This window comes from Taudactylus pleione, unplaced genomic scaffold (genome assembly GCF_031769625.1).
Source record: "Taudactylus pleione unplaced genomic scaffold, aTauple2 ptg000397bl, whole genome shotgun sequence".
Lineage (NCBI taxonomy): Eukaryota > Metazoa > Chordata > Amphibia > Anura > Myobatrachidae > Taudactylus > Taudactylus pleione.
In genome coordinates this window covers 6,626,240-6,648,431 of record NW_028284799.1, presented here as the reverse complement: position 1 = coordinate 6,648,431, position 22,192 = coordinate 6,626,240, and the positions used below count along the sequence as shown (strand labels likewise).

Sequence of the window (22,192 nt, the reverse complement as noted above, 5' to 3'; positions counted from 1 at the left end):
ATATTTCTACTTCTGAAAGATGACACAAAATGCATAAAGCACATAAACGTAATTAGTAATAACACATTACATTGGTCTCCTTTTCTGCATATCTAGCAAAAACAGATTGTTTTTTTTTTTCTTTTATAGTGCTGAGAATTAGGTCAGAGAGAATGTATTATTAGCTTTCATTTAAATACCAAATTAACATGTAATCCTCACAACCCAGACGAGGAAATTTGCTGAAGATGGGTAGCAATGAACTTAAAACAGCAGTTGAACATACAGTGACTGTTTTGCTTTCTTGTTTAACTATAATACCAATAAAACTGTGGCGCATGTAGTGCCTTTTCCCAGTCAACAGTTGTATAACAGTGAATGAAGCCACTTACCAGACTATCTAGACCTCCACCAAGCAGATCCACAGCTCCCATCTGCATTGTGGACACTTGTGGCACATTTCCTGGAGGTCCCAGGTCTAAATTGAGAAGATCACCCAAGAGGTCTCCTTGTGAAGGAATGACCTGTGGCTGCTCGAGAGTGGTAGCTGGAGCGGGACCTACAGGGCTGTCACCGATATCAATACTAGGAATAAATACATTTGTATTAGATTACAGAAGTAGAGTACCACTACTTAACAGCTATCTTCAACTGCTCGGTTTTTAAATGCCACACCTAATCCCCTGTGTACAGATGGACCTTATGCTGTGCCATCTTGTTGACATCAACAGATTTGATTAGAATAATGCAAAAATATATTTCTGCAACTCAGTTCAAATGAAATGACAATGGAGGGGGGTATGACTGTCCCATGGGTGATGTCAGGGGCTTCAGGAAGATACACTGGCAGCTATGTATAAATTATATATATTAGTCATAGACAATGTATATAGAGAATCCTAACAGACAGAACATGGATTACATTTGCAGAGAAGACATATAAACTCTATGGTATTGCACATTTATCCCCTAAAAGAACGGAAAACAAAACTCCAGCATTTATAAAGATGTTCCAGTGGGAAGCTTATTATATGCAAAAATAAGGGAGCATTTTCCATTGAACTATGAGTTATACTCCTTTCAGACATGCGACCCGGGAAATTCCTGCTCAGACCCGGGAATTTCTCCTGTGCAAATTCCCAGGTATTTGGTCTAGACCCCCCTTTCACACTACAACGTCTACCCGGGAAATTCCCAGGTAGACCCCTTTCAGACAAAAGCAGGGTTTTTTAGTTTTTAATATTACCTGCCTCTCCTCGCCTATCCCCTCTCCGGCTGCCGCTGATTTTATTTTATTATTATTAAATTATTTAAATGTGCCCTGGTGGTCCAGCGGGAGTGTGGGTGGCCCGCTGTGGCAAAAACCCACCGGCGGGTGTCCCCGGTGTCCGGCGCTGGGGGTGGTGAGCAGCAGCACTGAGCGTCCTATAGGACACTCTGCGCTGCCAACTCAAAGCAGCAGCGCTGAACGTCCACGCTGTCAACTCAAAGCAGCAGCGCTGGGCGTCTTATAGGACACACTGCGCTGCCAAATCAATGTAAAAGCTGCTTGGTGCAGTCCAGGAGTACCATTCACACATAAGCAGGGCAATTTCCTGGGACTTAGGTAATCTTGCAATCTTGCGCTGAAATCAGAGAGATAAAGCTTAAACTTGCTCTTTGATAGATGCTAGGCGGAGGCCTAGATCCAGTCCAGCCTGAAGAAAGGCAAGAATTAGAGAAACTTAAGACCTGAGGGTCATAGTTTCAAGTAGCACACCATTGGAAATATAAATGCCAGATTCTGTGGTAAATCCTAGGTGAGGCCGGTTTACGTGCTCTAAGCATGGTCTGGACCACAGAGCTAGAAAATCCCTTAGCCGGTGGGAAGTCTCGAGAGCCAAGCCCTTAAAGACAGACGGGCTAGGTCCGGATGCAGAAAGGGTCCCTGAGATAACAGGTCTACTCGTAGAGGAAGTTGAAGAGGAAAGTCTATGGAGAGTCTTAGAAGATCCGAGTACCAATGATGTCTGGGCCAAACCGGAGCTATTAAAAGGACTGTGCCTCCTTCCTGCCTGAATTTCCGAAGCACTCGAGTAAGTAGGGATCTGGAGGGAAGAGATATGCCAACTGGATAGTCCATGTCACTGACAAGGCGCCTATGAAGGCCACGTCGGGGTCCTTTGTTCTTGCTCTGTATACTGAAAGATTGTTCTTGTGGCCATGAGATCCACTTCTGGGAGACCCCACTTGTCCACCAGAAGCTGAAACACTTCTGGGTGTAGAGACCATTCTCCTACATGCACATCGTGACTTCTGAGGAAATCCGCTTCCCAATTGAGAATACTGGGATGAACACTGCAGAAATGGCTGGGAGATTGCGTTCAGCCCATGCGAGAATGCGGGGCACCTCAGTCATTGCTGAAGGACTTCGAGTGCCCCGTTGATGTTTGAGGTAGGCCACAGCCGTGGTGTTGTCAGACTGTACTTGTACTGCCCTGTTTTTCAGAACATTTTGAGCCAGAGTGGGAAGCTCTGTATATGGCTCGAAGTTCCATGATGTTAACTGGCAACATTGTCTCGATTGGGGACCATTGGCCCTGGAAGAAGTGTTGGCCTGTGAGGTAAGCCCACTCCGGGATCCAAAAGGGATGACCCTGGTTCAAATGGGGAGTCTGTAGCCACCAGGCTAGGGACAGACAAACCTCTGGGGGGAGGCTCATCATCTGGGATCTCCTGGGGAGGCTTCAGGTGTTGCATGGGCCTGGAGTGAAACTGAGCGCACTCCACCATGTCACAGGTGGATACCATTGATCCCAAGGCCTGCCTTGCAGCGTGAATCGATACTCTGCAACTGTGAAGCAGTCTGCGTAGTCTGTAAGTACTGTATCACTGAAATCTTGTCTGCCATCAGGAAGATTCTCTGAACTCGAGGGTCCATGAGGGCTCCCAAATGTACCATCCTTTGAGAGGGTGTCAGGGAAGACTTCTTCCGGTTGATCAGCTAACAGTGCATGTGTAGAAATGTAATGGTTAACTGCAGAGGGCATTGAGTCTCTGGGGAGCTTGCCAACAGCAAAAGATCGTCCAAGTATGGGAGCAGTCTGATCCCTTGACGACTAAGTCAGGCCACCATGACTGCCATGATCTTGTTAAAAACATGAGGGGCCATTGAGAGGCCAAACGGTAGAGCCTGAAATTGGTAATGTTGCTGTAGTATAGCAAACCAGAGGCACATGTAGGTAAGCGTTCTGAATGTCCAGGGAAACCATAAAATCTCCAGGCTCCATAGCTAGGATAATAGAATGGAGAGTTTCCATACGAAACTTGGGCATCCTAATAAACTTGTTCAGAGATCTGAGATTAAGGATAGGCTGATGAGACCCATTGGGCTTCCGAACTAAGAAAAGGGTAGAATAAAAGAAAATTGCCCCACTGTAAGGAGGGGGCCCGAGTTATTACTCCTGAATTCAGTAAGGACTTAACGGCTTTGTGGAGCAGCAGGGCCTTGGTTGAGTCCGAAGGAGGTCCTGTGCAAAACAACTGTTGGGGGGGGTCACCTCAGGAAGGAGAGGGCCTATCCGTGGGAGACCACTTCTTACCCAGGCATCTGACGTGGGTAGATGCCAAACCTGTGCGAATTGAAGAAATCGGCCTCCCATGCCCCGTCAGGCTGCAGGCTTGTCCGTAGACTTGGCTGGTGGACGTCTAGTAGCCCAGGCCTATTTGGCCCTAGACTTGGAGGCCTTGGCTGATGTCTGGTGCCGTGGAAAAGACTGATCCTTTGGCTTTTCCTTGAGAGCAAAAGGCCCGAAAGGATGACGTGCGAGGCTTTGTATTATATGCAGAGGGCGGGAACGCCGTCTTGTTGGCCACCAAGGTAGTCACAATTTTATCTAGCTCTGGACCAAATACGATGTCCCCCGAATAAGGAAGAGACTCCAGAGCCCATTTTGAATCTGAATCTGCTTTCCAGGAACCGAGCCAAACGATACGACGGGCCACTGCCAAAGTGGCAGATATCCTGGAGGCCAGGAGAGCCGTATCCATAGCTGCCTTACCTAAGTAGGAGGCTGCATCCCTAAAGTGAGATACATAGGAGAGTTGTTCCCATGAAGCATCAGAGGAAAGTGTTTCTTCTAGGGCTTCTGCCCAACTCTCAATGGCTTTTGCCACCCAGGCCGTAGCCCTAGCAGGACGAGTAATCGCTCCTGTAAGAGAGTAAATGGATTTATGACAAGCTTCTATACGTCTATCTGTAGTCTCCTTCAAGTAAGTAGCAGTATGAATGGGTAACGTGGTATTTTTAACCAAACGAGTTACATGAGAATCCACTGCTGGGGGAACTTCCCATTTAGTGCAATCAATAGCTGGAAGAGGGTAAAAGGAACTGAATCCTTTTACCAGGCATGATCCATGCTTCACTCATGTGATCAGATAGCTGGTCTGATTGAGGGAACTCTGGTAAAACTACCTTTTGTCGTTTAAAAAGTGCATTCTTTTTCTTAGGAGCAGGTTCATCCTCTTCAATTTGTAAAATGGATTTTACAGCTCTAACAAGAGAAAGTATATCTAGCTTAGAGGATGGCTCCTCTTCTCCGAAGATGGAGTCAGAGTGAGAGGGGTCTGCATTTTCCGCCTGCCCACATGTCAGAATCAGATAACTGAGTGTACTGGGGGGAAAACCGAGCCTGTTTAGAGGGTTTGGTAGGTAAAGGCTTTTCCTTCTGTAGCAGTTGCTGCAAGGCTGTAGAAGTAGTAGCCAAACTCTGTACTGAGGTAGACGGCATATCTACACATGGTGGAGGCAAAGGATTTGCAGGGAGTACCTACTGTGGCCATCCCAGAGTGGGAACCACTACGGGGACCGCTCAGTGTTCTGAAAATTTTGCCAGCATTTGTGAAAAGGCAGCCCAGGGAGGGTCCTGAGGGAGAGACACCGGGGCTGAGGGACCAGGGGCTGTGTAGCAATTAGTGCAAAGCCCATCCTGAATAAAGTCCCCTGGGGCTAAACCCGCTGAGCAGGCTTTACAGGACAAAAGAATAGGGGCAAGATCCTGAGGCTGTTTATTATTCTTTCCTTTGCCCGCCATAGTAACTATACAATGCATTAAACACATTGTAGTATGTGAAATATGGCACAATGTAGTGTGCAAACGCGCTATATATGACCCAATATCATATGAAATAACGCTATATATGGCCCGATGTAGAATGCAACAGCGTTAAAAGTTACAGCATATAGTATGCAACACCACTATATATGGCACGAGGTAATGTGCAACAGCGCAATATATGTATATAAAGGTAGCACAATATAGTGTGCAACTGCACTGCTGGTAGCCCCCCTGGAGTGACAGCGCTATATATGGCACGAGGTGATGTGCAACAGCGCAATATATGTATATAAAGGTAGCACAATATAGTGTGCAACTGCACTGCTGGTAGCCCCCCTGGAGTGACAGCGCTATATATGGCACAAGTTAGTTGCAAAAGCGCTAAATCTGATACCAGGGAGCGTGCAACCGCGTTAGATCTGGCACCATGTACTGTGCAACGCGGTGTCAAGTATGTGATAGCCCTCACAATGTGAGGTACAATGACCCTCTATACCTTAGTATGACAGGGTACAGTAGAAGAAAGGGATAGTTCTAACTGACAGTATAGAAAAGGAGAAGTTAGCGCTAGCACAAGTCACATACAAATCAGAAAGAAAAATCACATTTTCTGCAATGGTCACTAATATCAACTACACAAGCCACAGTGGCTGGTATGAAATAGTGCTGTATGACCTGGCCCTTGGGAGAGGTATACAGGGAGACTGGAACCAGCGATTCTTGGAGACCTGCATGCCTAAAATGGCTGCCATGTGTCTCTGAGGGGGAGAAGGGTGAAGGAGGAGCAGCCCAGGGAACACCAGGACGGCATCCTTAGCTGGGGGAGAGTCTGCAGCCTTTTACCCTATAAATTGTCACTCCTACTATTCTTCTAGAAGAAATCTCATGCAACATTGGTGGCTTGCAACGATTAATGTCTCTGAGAACCTCAATTTCTCTCTCTTCTGTCACACTTTGAGGGCAGATGACCGTGCCAAGTGTTTTTGAGGGCCCTCTCCAGTCTCTATTTGTACAAAACATCCTCGCACTAACATGGGGATCACTCTAACTTGAGCTTAGATCATTAGGCTGTATTTATTGACTTTAGCTCAGTATGTATAAATGTGTCCTCATTCACTATTGTTGCAGTCAAGCCAAACAGTCCCTCTCTGGGTGCCAGCTCCCGTGCGACTCTGCTTGCGCCAAGCATCTTTTATTTGCCTGAAAATGTGTCTTAGTCACAAAGCAATGCGACTAGGATGCACCAGGAGCCTGCACTGATTAATTTGATATGCAAAACTTGTATATCTGTGTGCGAGTCTGAATCTGCATAGGAAGTGCTACAATGCAGCGGTCGCAGCTTTTTTCCATGGTAGCTTCTGTTGTGCTTCGTATACAGACTCAGTCACACACAGATGTACAAGTGTCACATATTTTCAATTAATCAGTTCAGTCTCCTGGTGTGTCTTTGCATCAAATTTTCAGCAAAAAGATGCTCAGCGCAGTCGCATAGGACCTGGCGGCTTGCTCGCGCCACATATTGAGGCTAGGTTTAGGAGGTCACCTCTGTATGGGGAGGAATAGTTGAGACACCGTATTCAAAGGAGAGTATATGCAGTGCACCTTTCAGCAGTTGTACCTATTAATATATCATGTCATGTGAATTAAAATAATGAAAGTACAGACAATATAGGAAATGCTCCGTACAGTATTGTGAGCCATCTTCTGCTGACAAAAATATCAACCACTAAAAACAAAATTAAAAACTTAACCCAACACACATTGATAACATTCTTGCATGTATCAAACAATTTGGTTCTAAAGCAATGATTAATCTGCCACAGAAAACCAGGAGAACAAAATCACTATCCCTGTTCCTGTGTGATAGATGGCAAGTCATGGTGACAGGGTCCCTGATATTGTCCAGAGTTTGATACAGCATAACATTCTGTTAAATAAGGAGCAAACTCATTAGTTGGATGGTAGTTGTCTCTCTTCCTTAGTATAGTTTTGTTGTCTATGTCCCCTCTTATCCTCTGTATAGATAAAAGAACATGGAATAAAAGAAGCTTCATCAATACCGACAATATTGCAATACTACCGTAAGTAGAACCAGTGTCAAAATTCATTAAAAATCTAAATACTGAGGTAAAAACTACAGTTTGTACGGGGGTGAGATATTCTTTTGCTTCAGTAAACCAGTCCAGGGTAGGAAGACCCGGGTTACCCGTTTCCACTGAGCCTGACCAGGGATTTACCAGCTTAAAACCCTGCTTGAGACCTGGGAAGAAATGCAGGGTCGATTCTGGATTTTTTCCTAGGAGCCTTTTCCACTGAGCCGCTACCCCAGTTCACACGGCAATAACCTGGGTATTTAGGCCAGTGGAAAAGGGGTATTGGAGAACACAGTAAAATAAAGACATTGAGCTGGATTCCGAGTTAGGAGCAAATAAAAAAGGAGCAGTTTGCTCCTGGAACAAATAATGTTGCAGATGCATTTATTATATATTTTGCATGCAGTGATAATACTGGCTGCCTTTGCATGTAACAAACAAACACTGGCCAGCTTTGCTTTAACACTATTTTAAAATACACTCAAACACAACACTTCACAAGTACAAATCTCTGCACATTTTAAATCTACCTATCAATTTATGCTGTACCAACGTACTCCATGATACTGTAAAAGGGCAAAACTTTACTCACCCATATATGTATTTGCCACAGTAATTTGCCTACTAGATTCACAGAAAGCCACACACAAGCCCATTTAGAAGACAATAACCAAAGAGAATGTCTTTGCACTGAGAAAACTACCTGCATTATACATACTGGGAGAACATACAAACTCCATGTAGTTCCAACGTTGGGTCAAAATCACACCCCATGGCTCCAGCACAGCAAGTAGCAATACTAATATACTGCCTATAATTCGGCTCACCATTGTGATATGTGTTTACATATTACTTGGAAACTCTTGTATTCCAGACATTCACTGCAACACTTATATTAAACATTCAAGAACTCCATGAGCAAGTTACCCATGATGCAAATGCAATTATGACCAAACTCAAAGTTCTACACCACATGACAGGGTTTTGTATAAAAGATAGACAAGAATGAGATAGACAGGCAAAAAAGGTCGATAGTGACAAAAGCTCGAAAGAGAAAAGGTCAACATGGATGAAGGCCGACAGATTTTTTTTTTTTTTTAACGCTAATCTTCACCTTACCCCTCCTCCCCTTGTTGTCTAACCCTAACGCCCCCTCCTGCTGCCGAAGCCTAACCATTGGGGTAAGAGCCTAACACTAACCATCTCTTCTAGTGCCGAACCCTAACAAAAAAAAAAAAAAAAGGTGTCAACCTTTTGTCCCTGTCGACCTATTGCCTGTAATATCTATTGTCTACGTTTTTAATGTCTATCTATTGAGTGGAACCCACATGACTGATACTCATAGTTAGACCTATCAATAACAACATGCACAACACTAACACTTGGTACACTACGCTATATGTACTAATGTTTTGAAAATACCTGTAAGAGCCACAAATGAGTATTGAAATTTTAATACTTGTGTTTGCCTCTTAAAATTTGTATCCAATTCCATTATGTAAATAATAATATTACTTAACGGAAATAAAATCAATGTTTTCAATGAGTATGATATATACTGTATAGCACATTATATACCGGCTAAGGTCACAACACTCACCTTCCATGCTGGATTGGCAGGTGTTTACGGTGAACTCCATGACTGCCTTCTACAAAGGCGTTGGGTGGTTTGTGATAAACTGAAGCCAAAGAGCCAATATGGCAAATCAACTCATCCAGCAATGTGGGCTCAATGAGGTCAGTCTCCTCAGAGATCAGTGGCTTCTCTGAGAGCACCACCTCCTTGGCAGTGACAGGGTCAGTAGAGAGTAAACGCCAGTAAATGTATCCTCGGTCACGCAAGTCGGGGTTGTCAGAATCCTAAGGTAGAAGCAACACGTGTGACCTTAATAAATACAACACTTAAATATGATTATCAACGGTGCAATATTAAAATCAAGTTCTTAATGCATTAGTCTTAAAGCAATTGCCAAAATATGTCACTGTAAAGGGCAGAACAATTTGTACTACATAATGAGATGAAGTTACATTTAGCTGTATTACCATCTATCAACTCAATTTGATTAATGTGTACCTTCATTTTAACAGTAATTTTAAAAAAGGTATTAAAGTTTAAACTAGAAGAACAAGCAACAGCATGATTGTCAGCCAAACCATACCAGTTCAGACGGCTTCCTCCACTGTAGCAGGAACAATCTCCAGATAGTTTTACAGAGTGATCAAATAATGCTTTGTATTTACAATCGCAAACAGGGAGCATGACCTAGGTGCTCTATTTATCTTACCCCAGAACCTTTCACAAGCATCCACAGTTGTATGCAGCTCTCTCTACTGAACATGTAACAGGGAGAAAGAGCCCCAGATGTCTTTGGAACCTCCAACTAATCAGTTTGGAAAGTTCAAGAAGAGGTTTCTGGTGGTTTGGAGAGTTATCAGTGAATGAAGGATAGGTAGTTATCCAACGGTGTGAAGCATGTAAGACCATATAACCTAGAAATGTGAGAAGAGCTAAACCTACTCTAAACCTAGATTCTCTCTCGTACCTTCCTAACAAGCTTCTGTGTCAATGGTCCCATAATTACTTTACCCAAGATACCAAATGAGTGTGCTGGGTATAAACTGTACATAGAGACATTGACTAAAATTCTTCAATTTAAAAAAGACAGGAGAAGAGAAGTGAAAAAACAAAAACAGGATCTTAAAGGATTTTAGGGATTGGAAGTTTTAGCGCTTAAAGCAGCTGCAGAGAGACTCTCAGATTTACCTTCTCTTCAGGTACAGCAAAGACCTGAACCTGACAAATTATATTTCAGAGCCTTGACACCAGAATAAACATACCATAGTTACAGGCATATTGCAGTCAGTTTTTCATTTTTACAGCAATTACTCTGCACCATACTACTTAAAGAGTTTTGGTTTAAAAAAATAGCTAATTAGAAAAACAGAGTGCACTCATGCTGTATCCGGACACCAATAGTAGAAGCGCACAATGCAGGCCATAAATTGGACTTTTTACCCAACTTCTGAATTAAAGGGTCACTCTGGAAGTGTTTTTCTGCAATACAATTTTACATATTTAAAAACAGGATTTTGGTACTTGCCGTTGAATCCATCTTTTCCGATTCCACAGGGAACACTGAAGCTTTTGATAGTGGGGTATAGACGGTGAGTTGAGTAGAGCCTGGCACTTTAAAAATCTGAAAGTGTGATGGCTCCTCCCCCTCTACGCACCAGTTTTAAGAACAGAGTCCGAGAGGGGACGGAGAACAGGCAGAATGACAGAGAAGGATATAGGAATAAGAACACTCAGTCCAATAGGACCAACACACTACAGGAACACAACAGTCTGCAGGAACACAATAGTCACACAACTAAAACAGACCAAACTGCAACAGAACTGAAGCAGAACAATTAACTGGTAAGCAGGTAAGAAGCACAGGGCGAGCGTCTAGAGTGCCCTGTGGAATCGGAGAAATGGATTTAACGGTAAGTACCAAAATCCTGTCTTCTCCTTTATCCACAAGGGGAAACTAGAGCTTCTGACACTGGGTAGATCCCAAAGATTCTCTCCTGGGGGGGGGGGGGGGGGGGGATAGAGTGCGGAACAACAACCTGCAACACTTTGCGAACAAAACTCGAGGCAGATGCCGCAAAGGTGTCAAACCTGTAAAAATGTACAAAAGTATTCAACGAAGACCACGTAGCAGCTCTACAAAGCTGTGAAGCCGAGGCACCTCTACGTTCTGCCCATTAAGTACCCACCGAGCGTGTAGATTGCGCAAAGATGGATACAGGCGGAGGCCTAGCAAAAGCAACATATGTCTGATGAATACTCAGACTAATCCACCTGGCCAAAGTCTATTTTTTATGCAGGATAGCCACGACAATTTGCACCATGAAAGGACAAACAGAGCCTCTGATTTTCTTAGTCTTTCAGTATGGGCCACATAAGGTCGAAGCACCCACATTACATCTAGGGAGTCCACTACCCCCAGAAGAGTCAAACAAGGCCGATACCACTATCAGCTGATTTAGGTTAAAAGCCAAGACCACCTTAGGCAAAATTGAAGGTCTGCTACGCAGTTCCACCCGATCTTCGTGAAAAACTAAGTAAGGGGAATGGCAGGACAAAGCCCCAAGCCAAAGCAAAGGCCAATAAAAGTACCACCTTCCAAGTTAAAATTTTCAAATCCATGTCCTCCAAAGGCTCAAACGTGGCTGACAAAAGAATGATAAGACTAAGTTCAGGTCCCATGGAGCCGTGGGTGGCACAAAGGGGGGCTGAACTCTAAGCAACCCTTGAAAAAAGGTCCAAACCTCTGGAATCGGAGCTAGGCGACGCTGGAAAAAATGTAAAGAGTAGATGTAGACCCAAGTCAAGCCGCTTTTGAAGAAAAAGACGCAACAAATGAAAAGAGGAAGTGGAAGATCCACGTCCTTCACACCAAGAGATATAAGCCTTCAAAGCAATGATAATACAATGATGTCACTGGTTTCCTGGCTAGAAGCATAGTAGGAATGACCGCTCTTGGAATGCCATTTCTTCTTAGGATGGCGGTCTCAACAGCCATGCCGTCAAATGAAGCAGACATAAATCCAGGTACACGAATGGACGCAGCTGCAGAAGATCCGACCATAGTGGAAGAGGCCAAGGTTCGTCTGCCAGACAGAGTGGGAGATCGGAATACCAAGCCTGACTAAGCCAAAAACACAACGCAAAATTGCTAATAAGTAGCACGGCCAGCTTTTTAACAATCTTCCCCAAACACATACCGACGGTGTCTGACATACATAAAAATGCCTTTCCAACACATTAAAATCACCACAGACTTAAATATGAACAGCACTAAAAAGTAGCAAATTAGTGGTGTTTTCCCTGCATTCACATTAACACATACACGCGATGTTAAGCAGTGCACAACGCAAAATAGCTAATTATAAGCACGTTCAGCTTTTTAACGATCCCTACACAACCAATACCGACTTAGTCCCATACACTCAGAGATACCTTTCCAGCTTAGTGCTGCTCGCTAAGTACCCCACAGACCCCCAGACGCACAACGCTATTTAAGGTCGTTCTCCCTTGCATACATACACTTAAAGCAATAGATCCGTAGCGCAAAAGGGTTATTATTATTCAATTCAATCACAAAGCCAGCATTTAAAGAAATGACTGTTTTCTACAACTAAGGTTTAGTACATGATAAGTAAACCGTTTTTAGTGTCGTACTGATCTACTCTGTCTCAACAGCTTTCCGGTATCATCGGTGAGAAGACCGCAACATGCATTCACAACTTAAGGATTGTAGAGAGTTAAAACACTAAAATGTACTGTGTAATGTTAGCAGCTTAGATTTGCATGCGGCGGGAAAAAGGATACAAAGGGAGGTTGGAGACCGTTTGTATCCATTTGAAATTGTCCAATAAATGATCCTGTAACCAAGACAACTTTAAGAAGAACCAATGGAATCAAGCCAAACTTACCTATTGTATTCCCAATCCCTGCAAGGGTATAAATGTGCGTACTGACTCCAATCTGGAGTCGTCATGCTGATGCTGTTGATGGAGGTTTCTTATGGATGCCGGTAACTGGTCCCAGTGCGCGTGCGTATGTATAACTGTACCTTGGGTCTGTATAATTTCTTTGCGCTATATTGTCTTTAGATCACAGCGTGTAACCTACTGTTTTTATGTTGAATATTACACTTTGTGCGTTGGAAACACATTTCAATATCTGAAGGTTTTTATTTTACTGTATGACTGCGCACGCAAATAGCGTCAACTTAGAAGGTATAGGCAGGAGCGTAAAAAGGTTTAGAAGGTATAGGCAGGATTGTTCAGAGGTTTAAAGTCAGTATCGTTACTGGAGCCACTAGAATGACTGAGGACGACTCGCGCTTGATCCGCTTGAGAAGCCAAGGAAGAAGCAGGAAGGTGGGAATAGGTACACAAGGCTGTACGGCCAAAGGATCAGTAAGGCATTCGCTCCCATCGCTTCTGGATCCCTGGTCCTGCGGCAGTAAAGGGGTAGCTGTCAATTTGTCCGGGAAACCTCGAGATCTATCTGTGGCCTCACCACAATGGTGAACTAGTTAAAGGAAGACCTCGGGATGAAGGGACTACTCCCCAGGGTGAAGATCCTGATGACTGAGGTAGTCTGCTTCCCAGTTGTCGACTCCCGGAATGTGGACTGCTGAGATGGCCTGAACGTGCCTTTCTGCCCACAGAAGAATGCGGCTGGCCTCTTTAATTGCTAGACGGCAGCAGGTTCCCCCTTGTCGATTTATGTATGCCACTGCTGTGGCGTTATCTGATTGTATCCGAACCGGAAGTCTTTGTAGAAGAGGAGCAGACTGAATCAGGGCCCTGTAGACTGCCTGTACTTCGAGAATGTTGGTCAGTAAGATGGATTCCTGTCGCGACCAACGTCCCTGGAAGTGGTTGTCCAAGACCACAGCTCCTCATCAACAAAGGCTGGCGTCCGTAGTGACCAGAGTCCAAGTGTGGACCCGCTACCAGATGGTCCGTGCAGAGCCACCAGATTAAGGTTATGCGGGTCTGAGGAGACAGGAGCACCAGACAATGCATTTGTAGGTGGGAACCCGACCATTGAGACAGAGGATCTAATTGAAATGTTCTGGAGTGAAACCTGCCGAATTGGATGGCCTCAAAGGAAGCCACCATCTTCTCTAAGAGACGGATGCAAAGATGCACAGACACTTTCTTCGGCCTAAGCGCCAAGCGAACCAACTCCTGGACAGCTCTATAGCTTTGTCTATCGGCAGGAAGATCCGAAGCAGAATTATGTCCAGACTCATACCCAGGAACTGAAGTCTCTGCGACGGCATCAGTTGAGACTTCTGGAAGTTGACAACCCAGCCATGTTGTATAAGTAACTGATGTATAAGGGACACTTGGCGCAGATGGACCTCTCCCGACGGAGCCTTGACGAGCAGGTCATCCAGGTAAGGGACAATCGTCACCCTCTGAGAGCACAGAAGTGCCACCATCACTGCCATCACCTTGGTGAACACCCTCGGAGCTGACTAGAGACAGCACAGCAGGGCCTGGAATTGGTAATGAGCATCCCTGATGGCAAACCTGAGCAAGGCCTGGTGACGCTCCCAAATCGGAATATGTAAATAGGCATCTTTGATGTCTAATGACACCAAAAATTCCCCTGCTTCTAGTCCCGCAATCACAGAATGGAGGAACTTCATCTTGAGCCTGTGAAAGGAGAGGTACTGGTTCAAAGACTTGAGATTTAGAATGTAAACTAACCCTTTCGAATTTGGAACAACAAAAAGATTGGAATAAAATCCCTGGTTTCTTTGAGAAGTCGGAACAGGGACCGGAACCTCGGCCAGCAGAAGCTTGTCGATCACCTGATGCAAAACTAGTTGTTTCAAAGGATTGACTGGAAACCCTTTTGTGAAAAATCACACAGGAGGAGTTTTGGAAATACTATCTTCTATCCTTGAGATAACTAATTCCAAACTATTTATTAAGGAGGGTGTGACAGTCTGTGCTGTGTTAGCACTCTCCGCTTCACAAGCATTGCACAGGGATGACCCTTCAGAGCGAGCATGGGTAAATTTCTTTCTGCACCTAGCGCAGGCAAACAGTTTCTGTGTAGCAGTCTGGTCTGTCGCTTTGGAAGACATCCTAACCCACTCACAGACAAGCGCGCGCGAACACACACTTGCAGATGACCTGACATAGACAAGGTAAACTGAGGCATACAGTGCAACAGATGGGGAGGAGCAGAATTACAATAATAAAGCTACTCAAAGTAGAAAGGTGGGAAGGAGCACAATTCACACAAAAAAAACTGCTACCCAACTAATTTACCCAATGTAGAAACAAGTGGGGAGAAGCAGAATTTACAAAAAGAAATAATGCTACCCCACTGCAGCACTCACAGACCCCTTTGCAGGCTGGAGCTAGTTGTCCTCTTGTCTCTCTGTTCCCCTTCCTCACTGTGAAGAGGAGCTCTGTGTGTAGCTGAAGATGGAGCCGCTCCTAGTGAGCAGAACACGCCAACACCACTGTGCAGTGAAGAAGGAGGAGGATGAGGTGGCGCATAGCTCTCTGGGAGAACCATGGCAGACGTCAGCAAGCTCTGCCCCCTTCCCGGAGATTTGCAAATAGCCCTGAAAACCAGCGCCGGTGCCTCTCTTCTCAGACACATTGTGAAAACTGTGGCTAATGGGGCATAGAGGGGGAGGAGCCAGTCACACTTTCAGATATTTAAAGTGCCAGGCTCTACTCAAACCACCATCTATACCCCACTGTCAGAAGCTCCAGTGTCCCCTAGTAAATGAAGGAGAAATTATTATTTACACTGCTAATGGTGAAAGGCTTTGCAATCCTTTGCCATCATTCTATAAAATGTCTCAACACAGGACCCACATGGTATCAATGATGCAGAAGACAGGTCAGTGTCCGGTCATGGTCAATGAATTGTAGCTATATGACAATATGCTAGGTATATTGGCCCGTACACATGCAGCTGCAGCCGTGGGAAGGGGGGCGGACATGCCCTCGACCCACGTCCAGAAGCAGATGATGGCCGTTCAGTGTGTATGAACGACCATCATCTGCAGATATATCTGTATAGTGTGTACCCAGCTGAAGCTACAGTAGTTGACTTTTATAAGTCATTTTGAAAATCATGATTTCGCATGTGCTTTGGCCACACAATTTTAATCACTTTGAACTGCAATGATGTCCTTCAATCTCATGCAATGACTCAATTTAATTACCTCCCATATTCCCTTGTGGAGAAATTAATTGCAAAAAGAAATCTGAAAAAAAAAGTTCACTTTGCTTTCATAAACGATTAACTGCATGACATTAAGGGGCTGATTCAATTAAATGCCATGTTACAGCACAATGTATGGGTGCACATCACGTACATAAAATAGTCCAACATCGCACATTTTCCTGCACACCCCTATGGGAGTGCAAGTTAATATGCATGATGTTGGGACGACATAGGAGCGATGATGGGCGCTATTATCATCATTCACACGCCGCCCCAAAGGCACCGATCCTACGCCGTCCCAATTGCACCGCTCAAATATCACTTTTAATTGAATCTGCCCATTAACCTCAAGGTGGTCCAGTTTAATAGGCAATAAGCTACAAAATAGCATTTTGAAGTACCTGAGTAGCTAGACTTAGAACTTGTTGTACCAACTCTTGCGTCTCTGATGGTTTTTTCAAGAACAGTTTAACAATGGCAGTCAGAAGAGTGAGCTGCACCTACAGAAAAAGAGAATCATTGTCTATGTTAATAAATTTTAAAATATGTGCAACAGAAAGGGTATTTGTGGAAACAAAAGGTTTAAAAATATTTTCCTTACTGATTAAGTTCATAACAGTACATGTCAGATACAAAGGTACTAATGGTTAAATATCAACAAGTTTCAATGGTCCCAAATTTACAATATCTTAATCTGAATTCAAATTACAAGATAATGTAATGTCCAGTAAAATGTATCAGAGTCACAGTAAGGCAACGTAATATACCAGCAGTAACTGTAATGACCAATGCCCAATAAAGTCACTGTAATAATGCCCAATAATAGTAGTTCCTCCTCAGTAATCACCAATCCTTCCCTAATCTACTGACAGCCGTTACCTGAATCTCAAGCAGTGTCCGATATCACTTGATTTCTTCCACTGCCGCTCAGTTACCATATTAATCATCTCAAGTATTACTCCTGGGAGAACACAGGTGTGGCCATGAGCCACCAGTTTGGCAAGACAGAATGAAATGATGGCCACAATTATGCACAGTAGAGAGTTACCTGTGTGCTCTCATCGTGGAATCCTTCCAAAAAGCTCTCCAGCAGTTCATCAGCATTGTCAATGCGCTCAGCGTATTCTCCTACAATCCAGATCATGGCAGCTCGGGCGTCAGGCTCATCTAGGGAATCCAGATTCTCACACAAAGTGGCAATGATGCTTTCATATCTGCCGTACACAATTGAAAACACATGCTCATAGATTCAGACATTATATTAAATGCGCCCAATCATTTCATAGCATTACTTGAATACAGCTTTTTTTTTAATTTCAAAATGACTATCCACCTATATATCTTTTTTAGGAAGGACGTACTTGTTGGGGTACTTGCGGAAGATGTCCCGGATGACAACAATAGCTTCTTGTACCACGTAGTTCACCTTTGTCTGAATGAGGTCAAGGAGGGTGCTCACGCAGCGCTCTGCAGATTGCTGTGGAACAAGAGGCATATATTGTGCTCGACGCTCAACAAGCAATGGAATCTTTGCTGGGACAGACGTACTGCGTTGTTTTTACTATCTTTTTAGTGATTTCCATTCTATAATCATTACAAAAAAAATAATAAATACAAAAAAAAATAATTTATCTAGTACCCCCCAAAGATCAGAAGAAAGATAGGAAAGGTAATGGGAAAATTGGTGTAAGATGGATCCAATAGTAAACGAACATTTGTGGAAATTAAAAGTGAATCTATACTTTTTACCAAACTCTAAAATACAATAAAACTCTAGGTAAAAACAATACATCCATAAAACGACAATCAAATGAAACCATAGCCTAGCAGATTCTCATATATGCAACCAATGTAATAGATATTCACTTAGGAAGTAAGCATTTGTGGTGTACACCTTACCTCAACTTTGATGGCACATCTGCCAATGGCGCGCACTGCCTTCCTGACAAAATCAACATCCACTTCAGTAGCGTATTCCTTCAGCTCAGCCAATACCTGACAGAAATAAATAATGGTGGTCACTCACCCAACAAGAGCATTAGATTCAATAATAATAGTACAGCAAATGAAAACATCTAGGTTATTATGAGGAACATGTTCATCTCTATACTGTTTCAAGAATATTCAACAGTATGGTGTCATCTTGCAATGCGATATTTCTGATTTCAAGTCATCTGCAGACTACAGAGATGAATAGGCTAATGGCCGCTTAATCTAAACAGGATGATTCAATACAAGAATGCAATACTATAAACCACTCTACACAATATTTGTATTCCATGAGCTGTCCAAGTGGAAAAGTGAAATGAAAGTTTGAAGTGATCCTGTAAGCCTCACTGGAGCTAACATGACTTCAAATAATATGGGTTCAGACTAATAGGCTGGGACCAAGCGCTGTAAATCTGTGTTTCTATATAGGAAGAATGTGTATGTAAGTAGAAAAATAGAATTCAGTAAGGAGATAGAGAGAGAAGATAAATAATAAAAAAGGGGAAAAAAATGAAAACATTTCATTAAAATTAGAAAAAAAAAAGTGCAGATAAAATAAAATGAATAAAATAAAATAACAAAAAAAGATAAATAATTTACAATTATAGCAACAGGCAGTCAGCAAATTAAAAAGTAGTGGTTAATAACCACATGCATATAAGTAATGTTTACATTCTTTTTGGACTGATTGGTGCACCGATGGGAGGACCGATTTGTGCGGTCTTGCTGATGTGGGTGAGGATGTCCCTAACTGACCCTACCTGTGGATGCTGCTCCTCTTCTTACCATGATTTCCAGTGGTGTGCGGCAGAGACGCGGACGGTGTGATGATGTCAGACGACGGCTTCGTTCCTAATGGGGTCTTGCCTCCTCCAGCTAGTATTCGCTTGGACGCTTCTCTTCTCATCCACAGATTTTTGTTATTTTATTTTATTTATGTTATTTTATTTATTTTATCTGCACTTTTTTTTTTCTCTCTCATTTTAATAAATTTTTTAAATTTTTTCCCTTTTTTTTAAATGTATCTTTTTATCTCTATCTCCTTACTGTATCCTATTTTTCTACTTACATACACATTTTTCCTATATAGAAACACAGATTTACAGCGCTTGGTCCCAGCCTATTAGGCTGTACTCATATTACACACTATTATCTTTACCGAGCTGCTCACCACTCAGAGAGTGCTGCTTATTAACCCTGTTTGTTGACGACTTCAGATAAACTTTATAAAGCCATAAAAGGGAGCTCAGCAATGAAAAAAAACACACTGAAGCATACTATGCACACACGAAGAGTGAAGACACATGTAGCAGACAACACAACAACGGAGGGAATGCAGTGTCCCTCAGGTGGATTAAGAGAAACAATTTAACAGAGTACCAAAATTCCAATTTTCTCTTGCATCCAATCTGGGGGACACTGCTCCCCATGGGGGTTGTTCCTAAGCTGTCCTTATGGGAGGGTACACTCAGCCATAACTATGTACCCAAGGCTGGCTTCCTTAGCCATAAACACCCACGGGGCGGAATTCAATTGATTCCAGCCCCTATCGCGCCCGACGGAGCTATTAAATTCTTGCTCCTGTCGGGCGCGATCAGCTGCCAGCGCTACATTTCAGCTCGCAGCCCCTGGGGGATGAGAGCTGAAATGTGCGAAAAGTGACATGTTTGGGCGCCCAAACATCACTTTTCGCGATCGCGCCCAGCACTTTGGTCAGGTTTAGCTGCTTTACTCAGCTAAACCCGACCACTTTGGGCGCGATCAGCACGAAAATCTAGAACAATTGCATAGCTGCCCGCGATCTCCTGTCACTTTAGACGGGAGATGCGGGCCGCGAAAACAATTGAATTCCGTCCATTGAATCTGATGAACAGGTGGCTATCATGCATAAACGCCCCATTGACACTCCATCGATGTACTATAACGCAACACTAAAGAGGCTTTCACTGAGCTAGTAGAATGATCTACAATACACTCTGGAACACGGACATGCTACAAAACATATACAGCGGCACATAAGGTGTGTGAACATCAAAATTTTGGACCTCGGGCATAGAAGACAACTTCCTCTGGGGGAATTCAATTCAATATTGAATTGAAAAGCGCCGGGAGGGAGCTTCCGCAGCTATTAAATTCAGTGCGCTGTTATGTCGGAGAATGCTGGTTCTCGCAACTTAACAAGGGTGTTAAGGCGCGAGAACCGGCATTCTCTGATTAAAGTGCAAGGCGCGCGGCTGTTAGCGTCGCGCTAAGCAGTAAAGCAGCTGCGCGCCCGGCACTTTTGTCAGATTTCTCCTCGCATCCCCAGGGGGGGTGCGAGAAGAAATCCTTTGCCCGTCCAAACAGCGCGGTGTATTGAATAGCTTCTGGAGCTCCCTCCCGCAGCTATTCAACATCGCACCGACTTGAATTCGCCCCATTGAAAGAAAATGGACAGGGCAGAAACCTATTCATTTAAGGAACCCAATTTTAAGCCTTTGTCCAGTCCATTCTGCAAAAAGGACAAAATGCGTGGTCAAGTATGAACCTGCTTCTTTTCGTACCAAGTGACATAGCTTCCAAACTCTATTACAGTTTTTGGAAGACATTGGTTTCCTGGCCAAGATCATCGTCTGAATTACCCCGTCAGAAAACCTCTTAGCCCAGAGCATCATGGCTAAAATAGCCATGCCGTCAAATCTAAACCAGCTGAGTCTGCGTGCTGGAAGGGACTTTGGCTGAGTAGATCTCTGCGTGCAGGAAGTCACCACAGTGGTACTGCTGCCAATAGGAGGTTATTGGCATACCAAGACCAATCCAGGACCACCAGGATGAAGGGAGTTTTCTCTGCCTTAATTTCTTGAAAACCCTGGGAATCGGAGGAATTAACGGGAAAAGATATGCAAGTTGAAAATGCCATGGTGCTGCTAAGGCATCTGCCAGTACAGTCTGAGGATCCCTGGTTCTGAGCCCCATACCAATGAACTCTGTGATTGAGACGAGAGACCATCAAGTACAGCCCTTGGTGCTACACTAACTAGGTGAACACCTCGGGATACAAAGACCATTCCCCTAAGTGAATGGCATGTCTGTTGAGGTACAGTAGTAGGCTTCCCAGTTTTCTACTCCTGGGGTGACCACCGCTGATATCACTGGAACAAACCTTTCTGTGCCCAATGAAAAATCTTGCACTACAGGTACACACTTGTGGTTTACATATGCCAAGGCCATGGCATTGCCAGACTGAATTCACAGGTCTGCCCTGAAGAGCGCTCTGAACTGCGAGCAGAACCTGGCGAATCATCCAGAGCTCGAGTATATGAATGCGAAGTCCTGTCTTGGTTCTGATCCAAACACCCTGAAACAGAGGACCCAATGTAACTGTTCCCCAACTAGAGAGACTAGCGTCCGTTGTTATTATAGTTCATGTTTCCACCAACAGATGCTGTCCTAGACTGAAGTGACTCCTGACCAGCCACTAAAGTAGAGACTAATGAGTCAACGGGGACAGTCTGAAGTACTGAGTCACCAGATGGGGATTTGACATGAACCACTGGGCCAGCAACTGGGCCTGAAAAGTCCAAGAATTAAAGTGTGTATAGGGAACAGTCTTAAAACAGGACACCATCCTCCACAACAAGCGCATGCAGTGGAGTATCGACACCTGTCTGCAAGCCAGTAATTTCGATTAATACCAGTAATACCAGTCTGCGCACAGTTAAATCTAGTCTTCCTGGAAGGAAGACTAGGAAGGATCTGGTGCAAAATGGAAGGCCTTAGAAGGTGCTGCAACAATAGAGTCTGCTTTCCCTCCAATATAATTAGTCCCTTTGAACTTTACTAACCTCTGAAATCGGACTCTCCCTGAAAGGACACCCATGGATGGCCAATTGTGCTCTCCAAAACTCGATATTTCCATTTGATATATAACGATTTAGAAATATAGCCATATTATATTGGGCATCAATCCACCTGATATATCGTACTGGGAAAAAATTATTGATAAACCTGGAAAAAACTGGGAATGGATGGCCCTCCCTCCTGCAAAAGCTAACTAACTGCAGGTACTGACCTAGACAGTGGGGATTAGACACTGTGTAAGGTCCTCCAGTATCCTCCCCTCAGGCCCCAACTATTATTTACACTGCCGGCACGCACCAGAGATGGAGGACCACTGCACATTCCATTTCAATAATAGTGAAAGAGATGGGGCTGCGCTGTGTAACGTAGCCGCGGGTCCAGGTGCACAGCCTTGGGATTTTCGGCAAGTAGCGCCCGGACCACCAAAA

General features: G+C 44.0%; 1 protein-coding gene across 2 annotated transcripts in view; it reads right to left on the bottom strand.

Annotated features, from left to right (window-relative positions):
- Positions 1-22,192, bottom strand: part of AP2B1 (adaptor related protein complex 2 subunit beta 1) — a 143,301-nt gene that overhangs the window by 43,153 nt on the left and 77,956 nt on the right. For both annotated transcript variants that reach the window (XM_088446385.1, XM_088446386.1), the window contains exons 9-14: positions 17,835-17,930; positions 17,297-17,412; positions 16,984-17,149; positions 16,337-16,435; positions 8,769-9,028; positions 372-564 (exon numbers count right to left, since the gene is read on the bottom strand). In XM_088446385.1, coding sequence (XP_088302511.1) covers positions 372-564; positions 8,769-9,028; positions 16,337-16,435; positions 16,984-17,149; positions 17,297-17,412; positions 17,835-17,930 — 930 coding nt within the window. The remainder of the gene's footprint in view (positions 1-371; positions 565-8,768; positions 9,029-16,336; positions 16,436-16,983; positions 17,150-17,296; positions 17,413-17,834; positions 17,931-22,192) is intronic.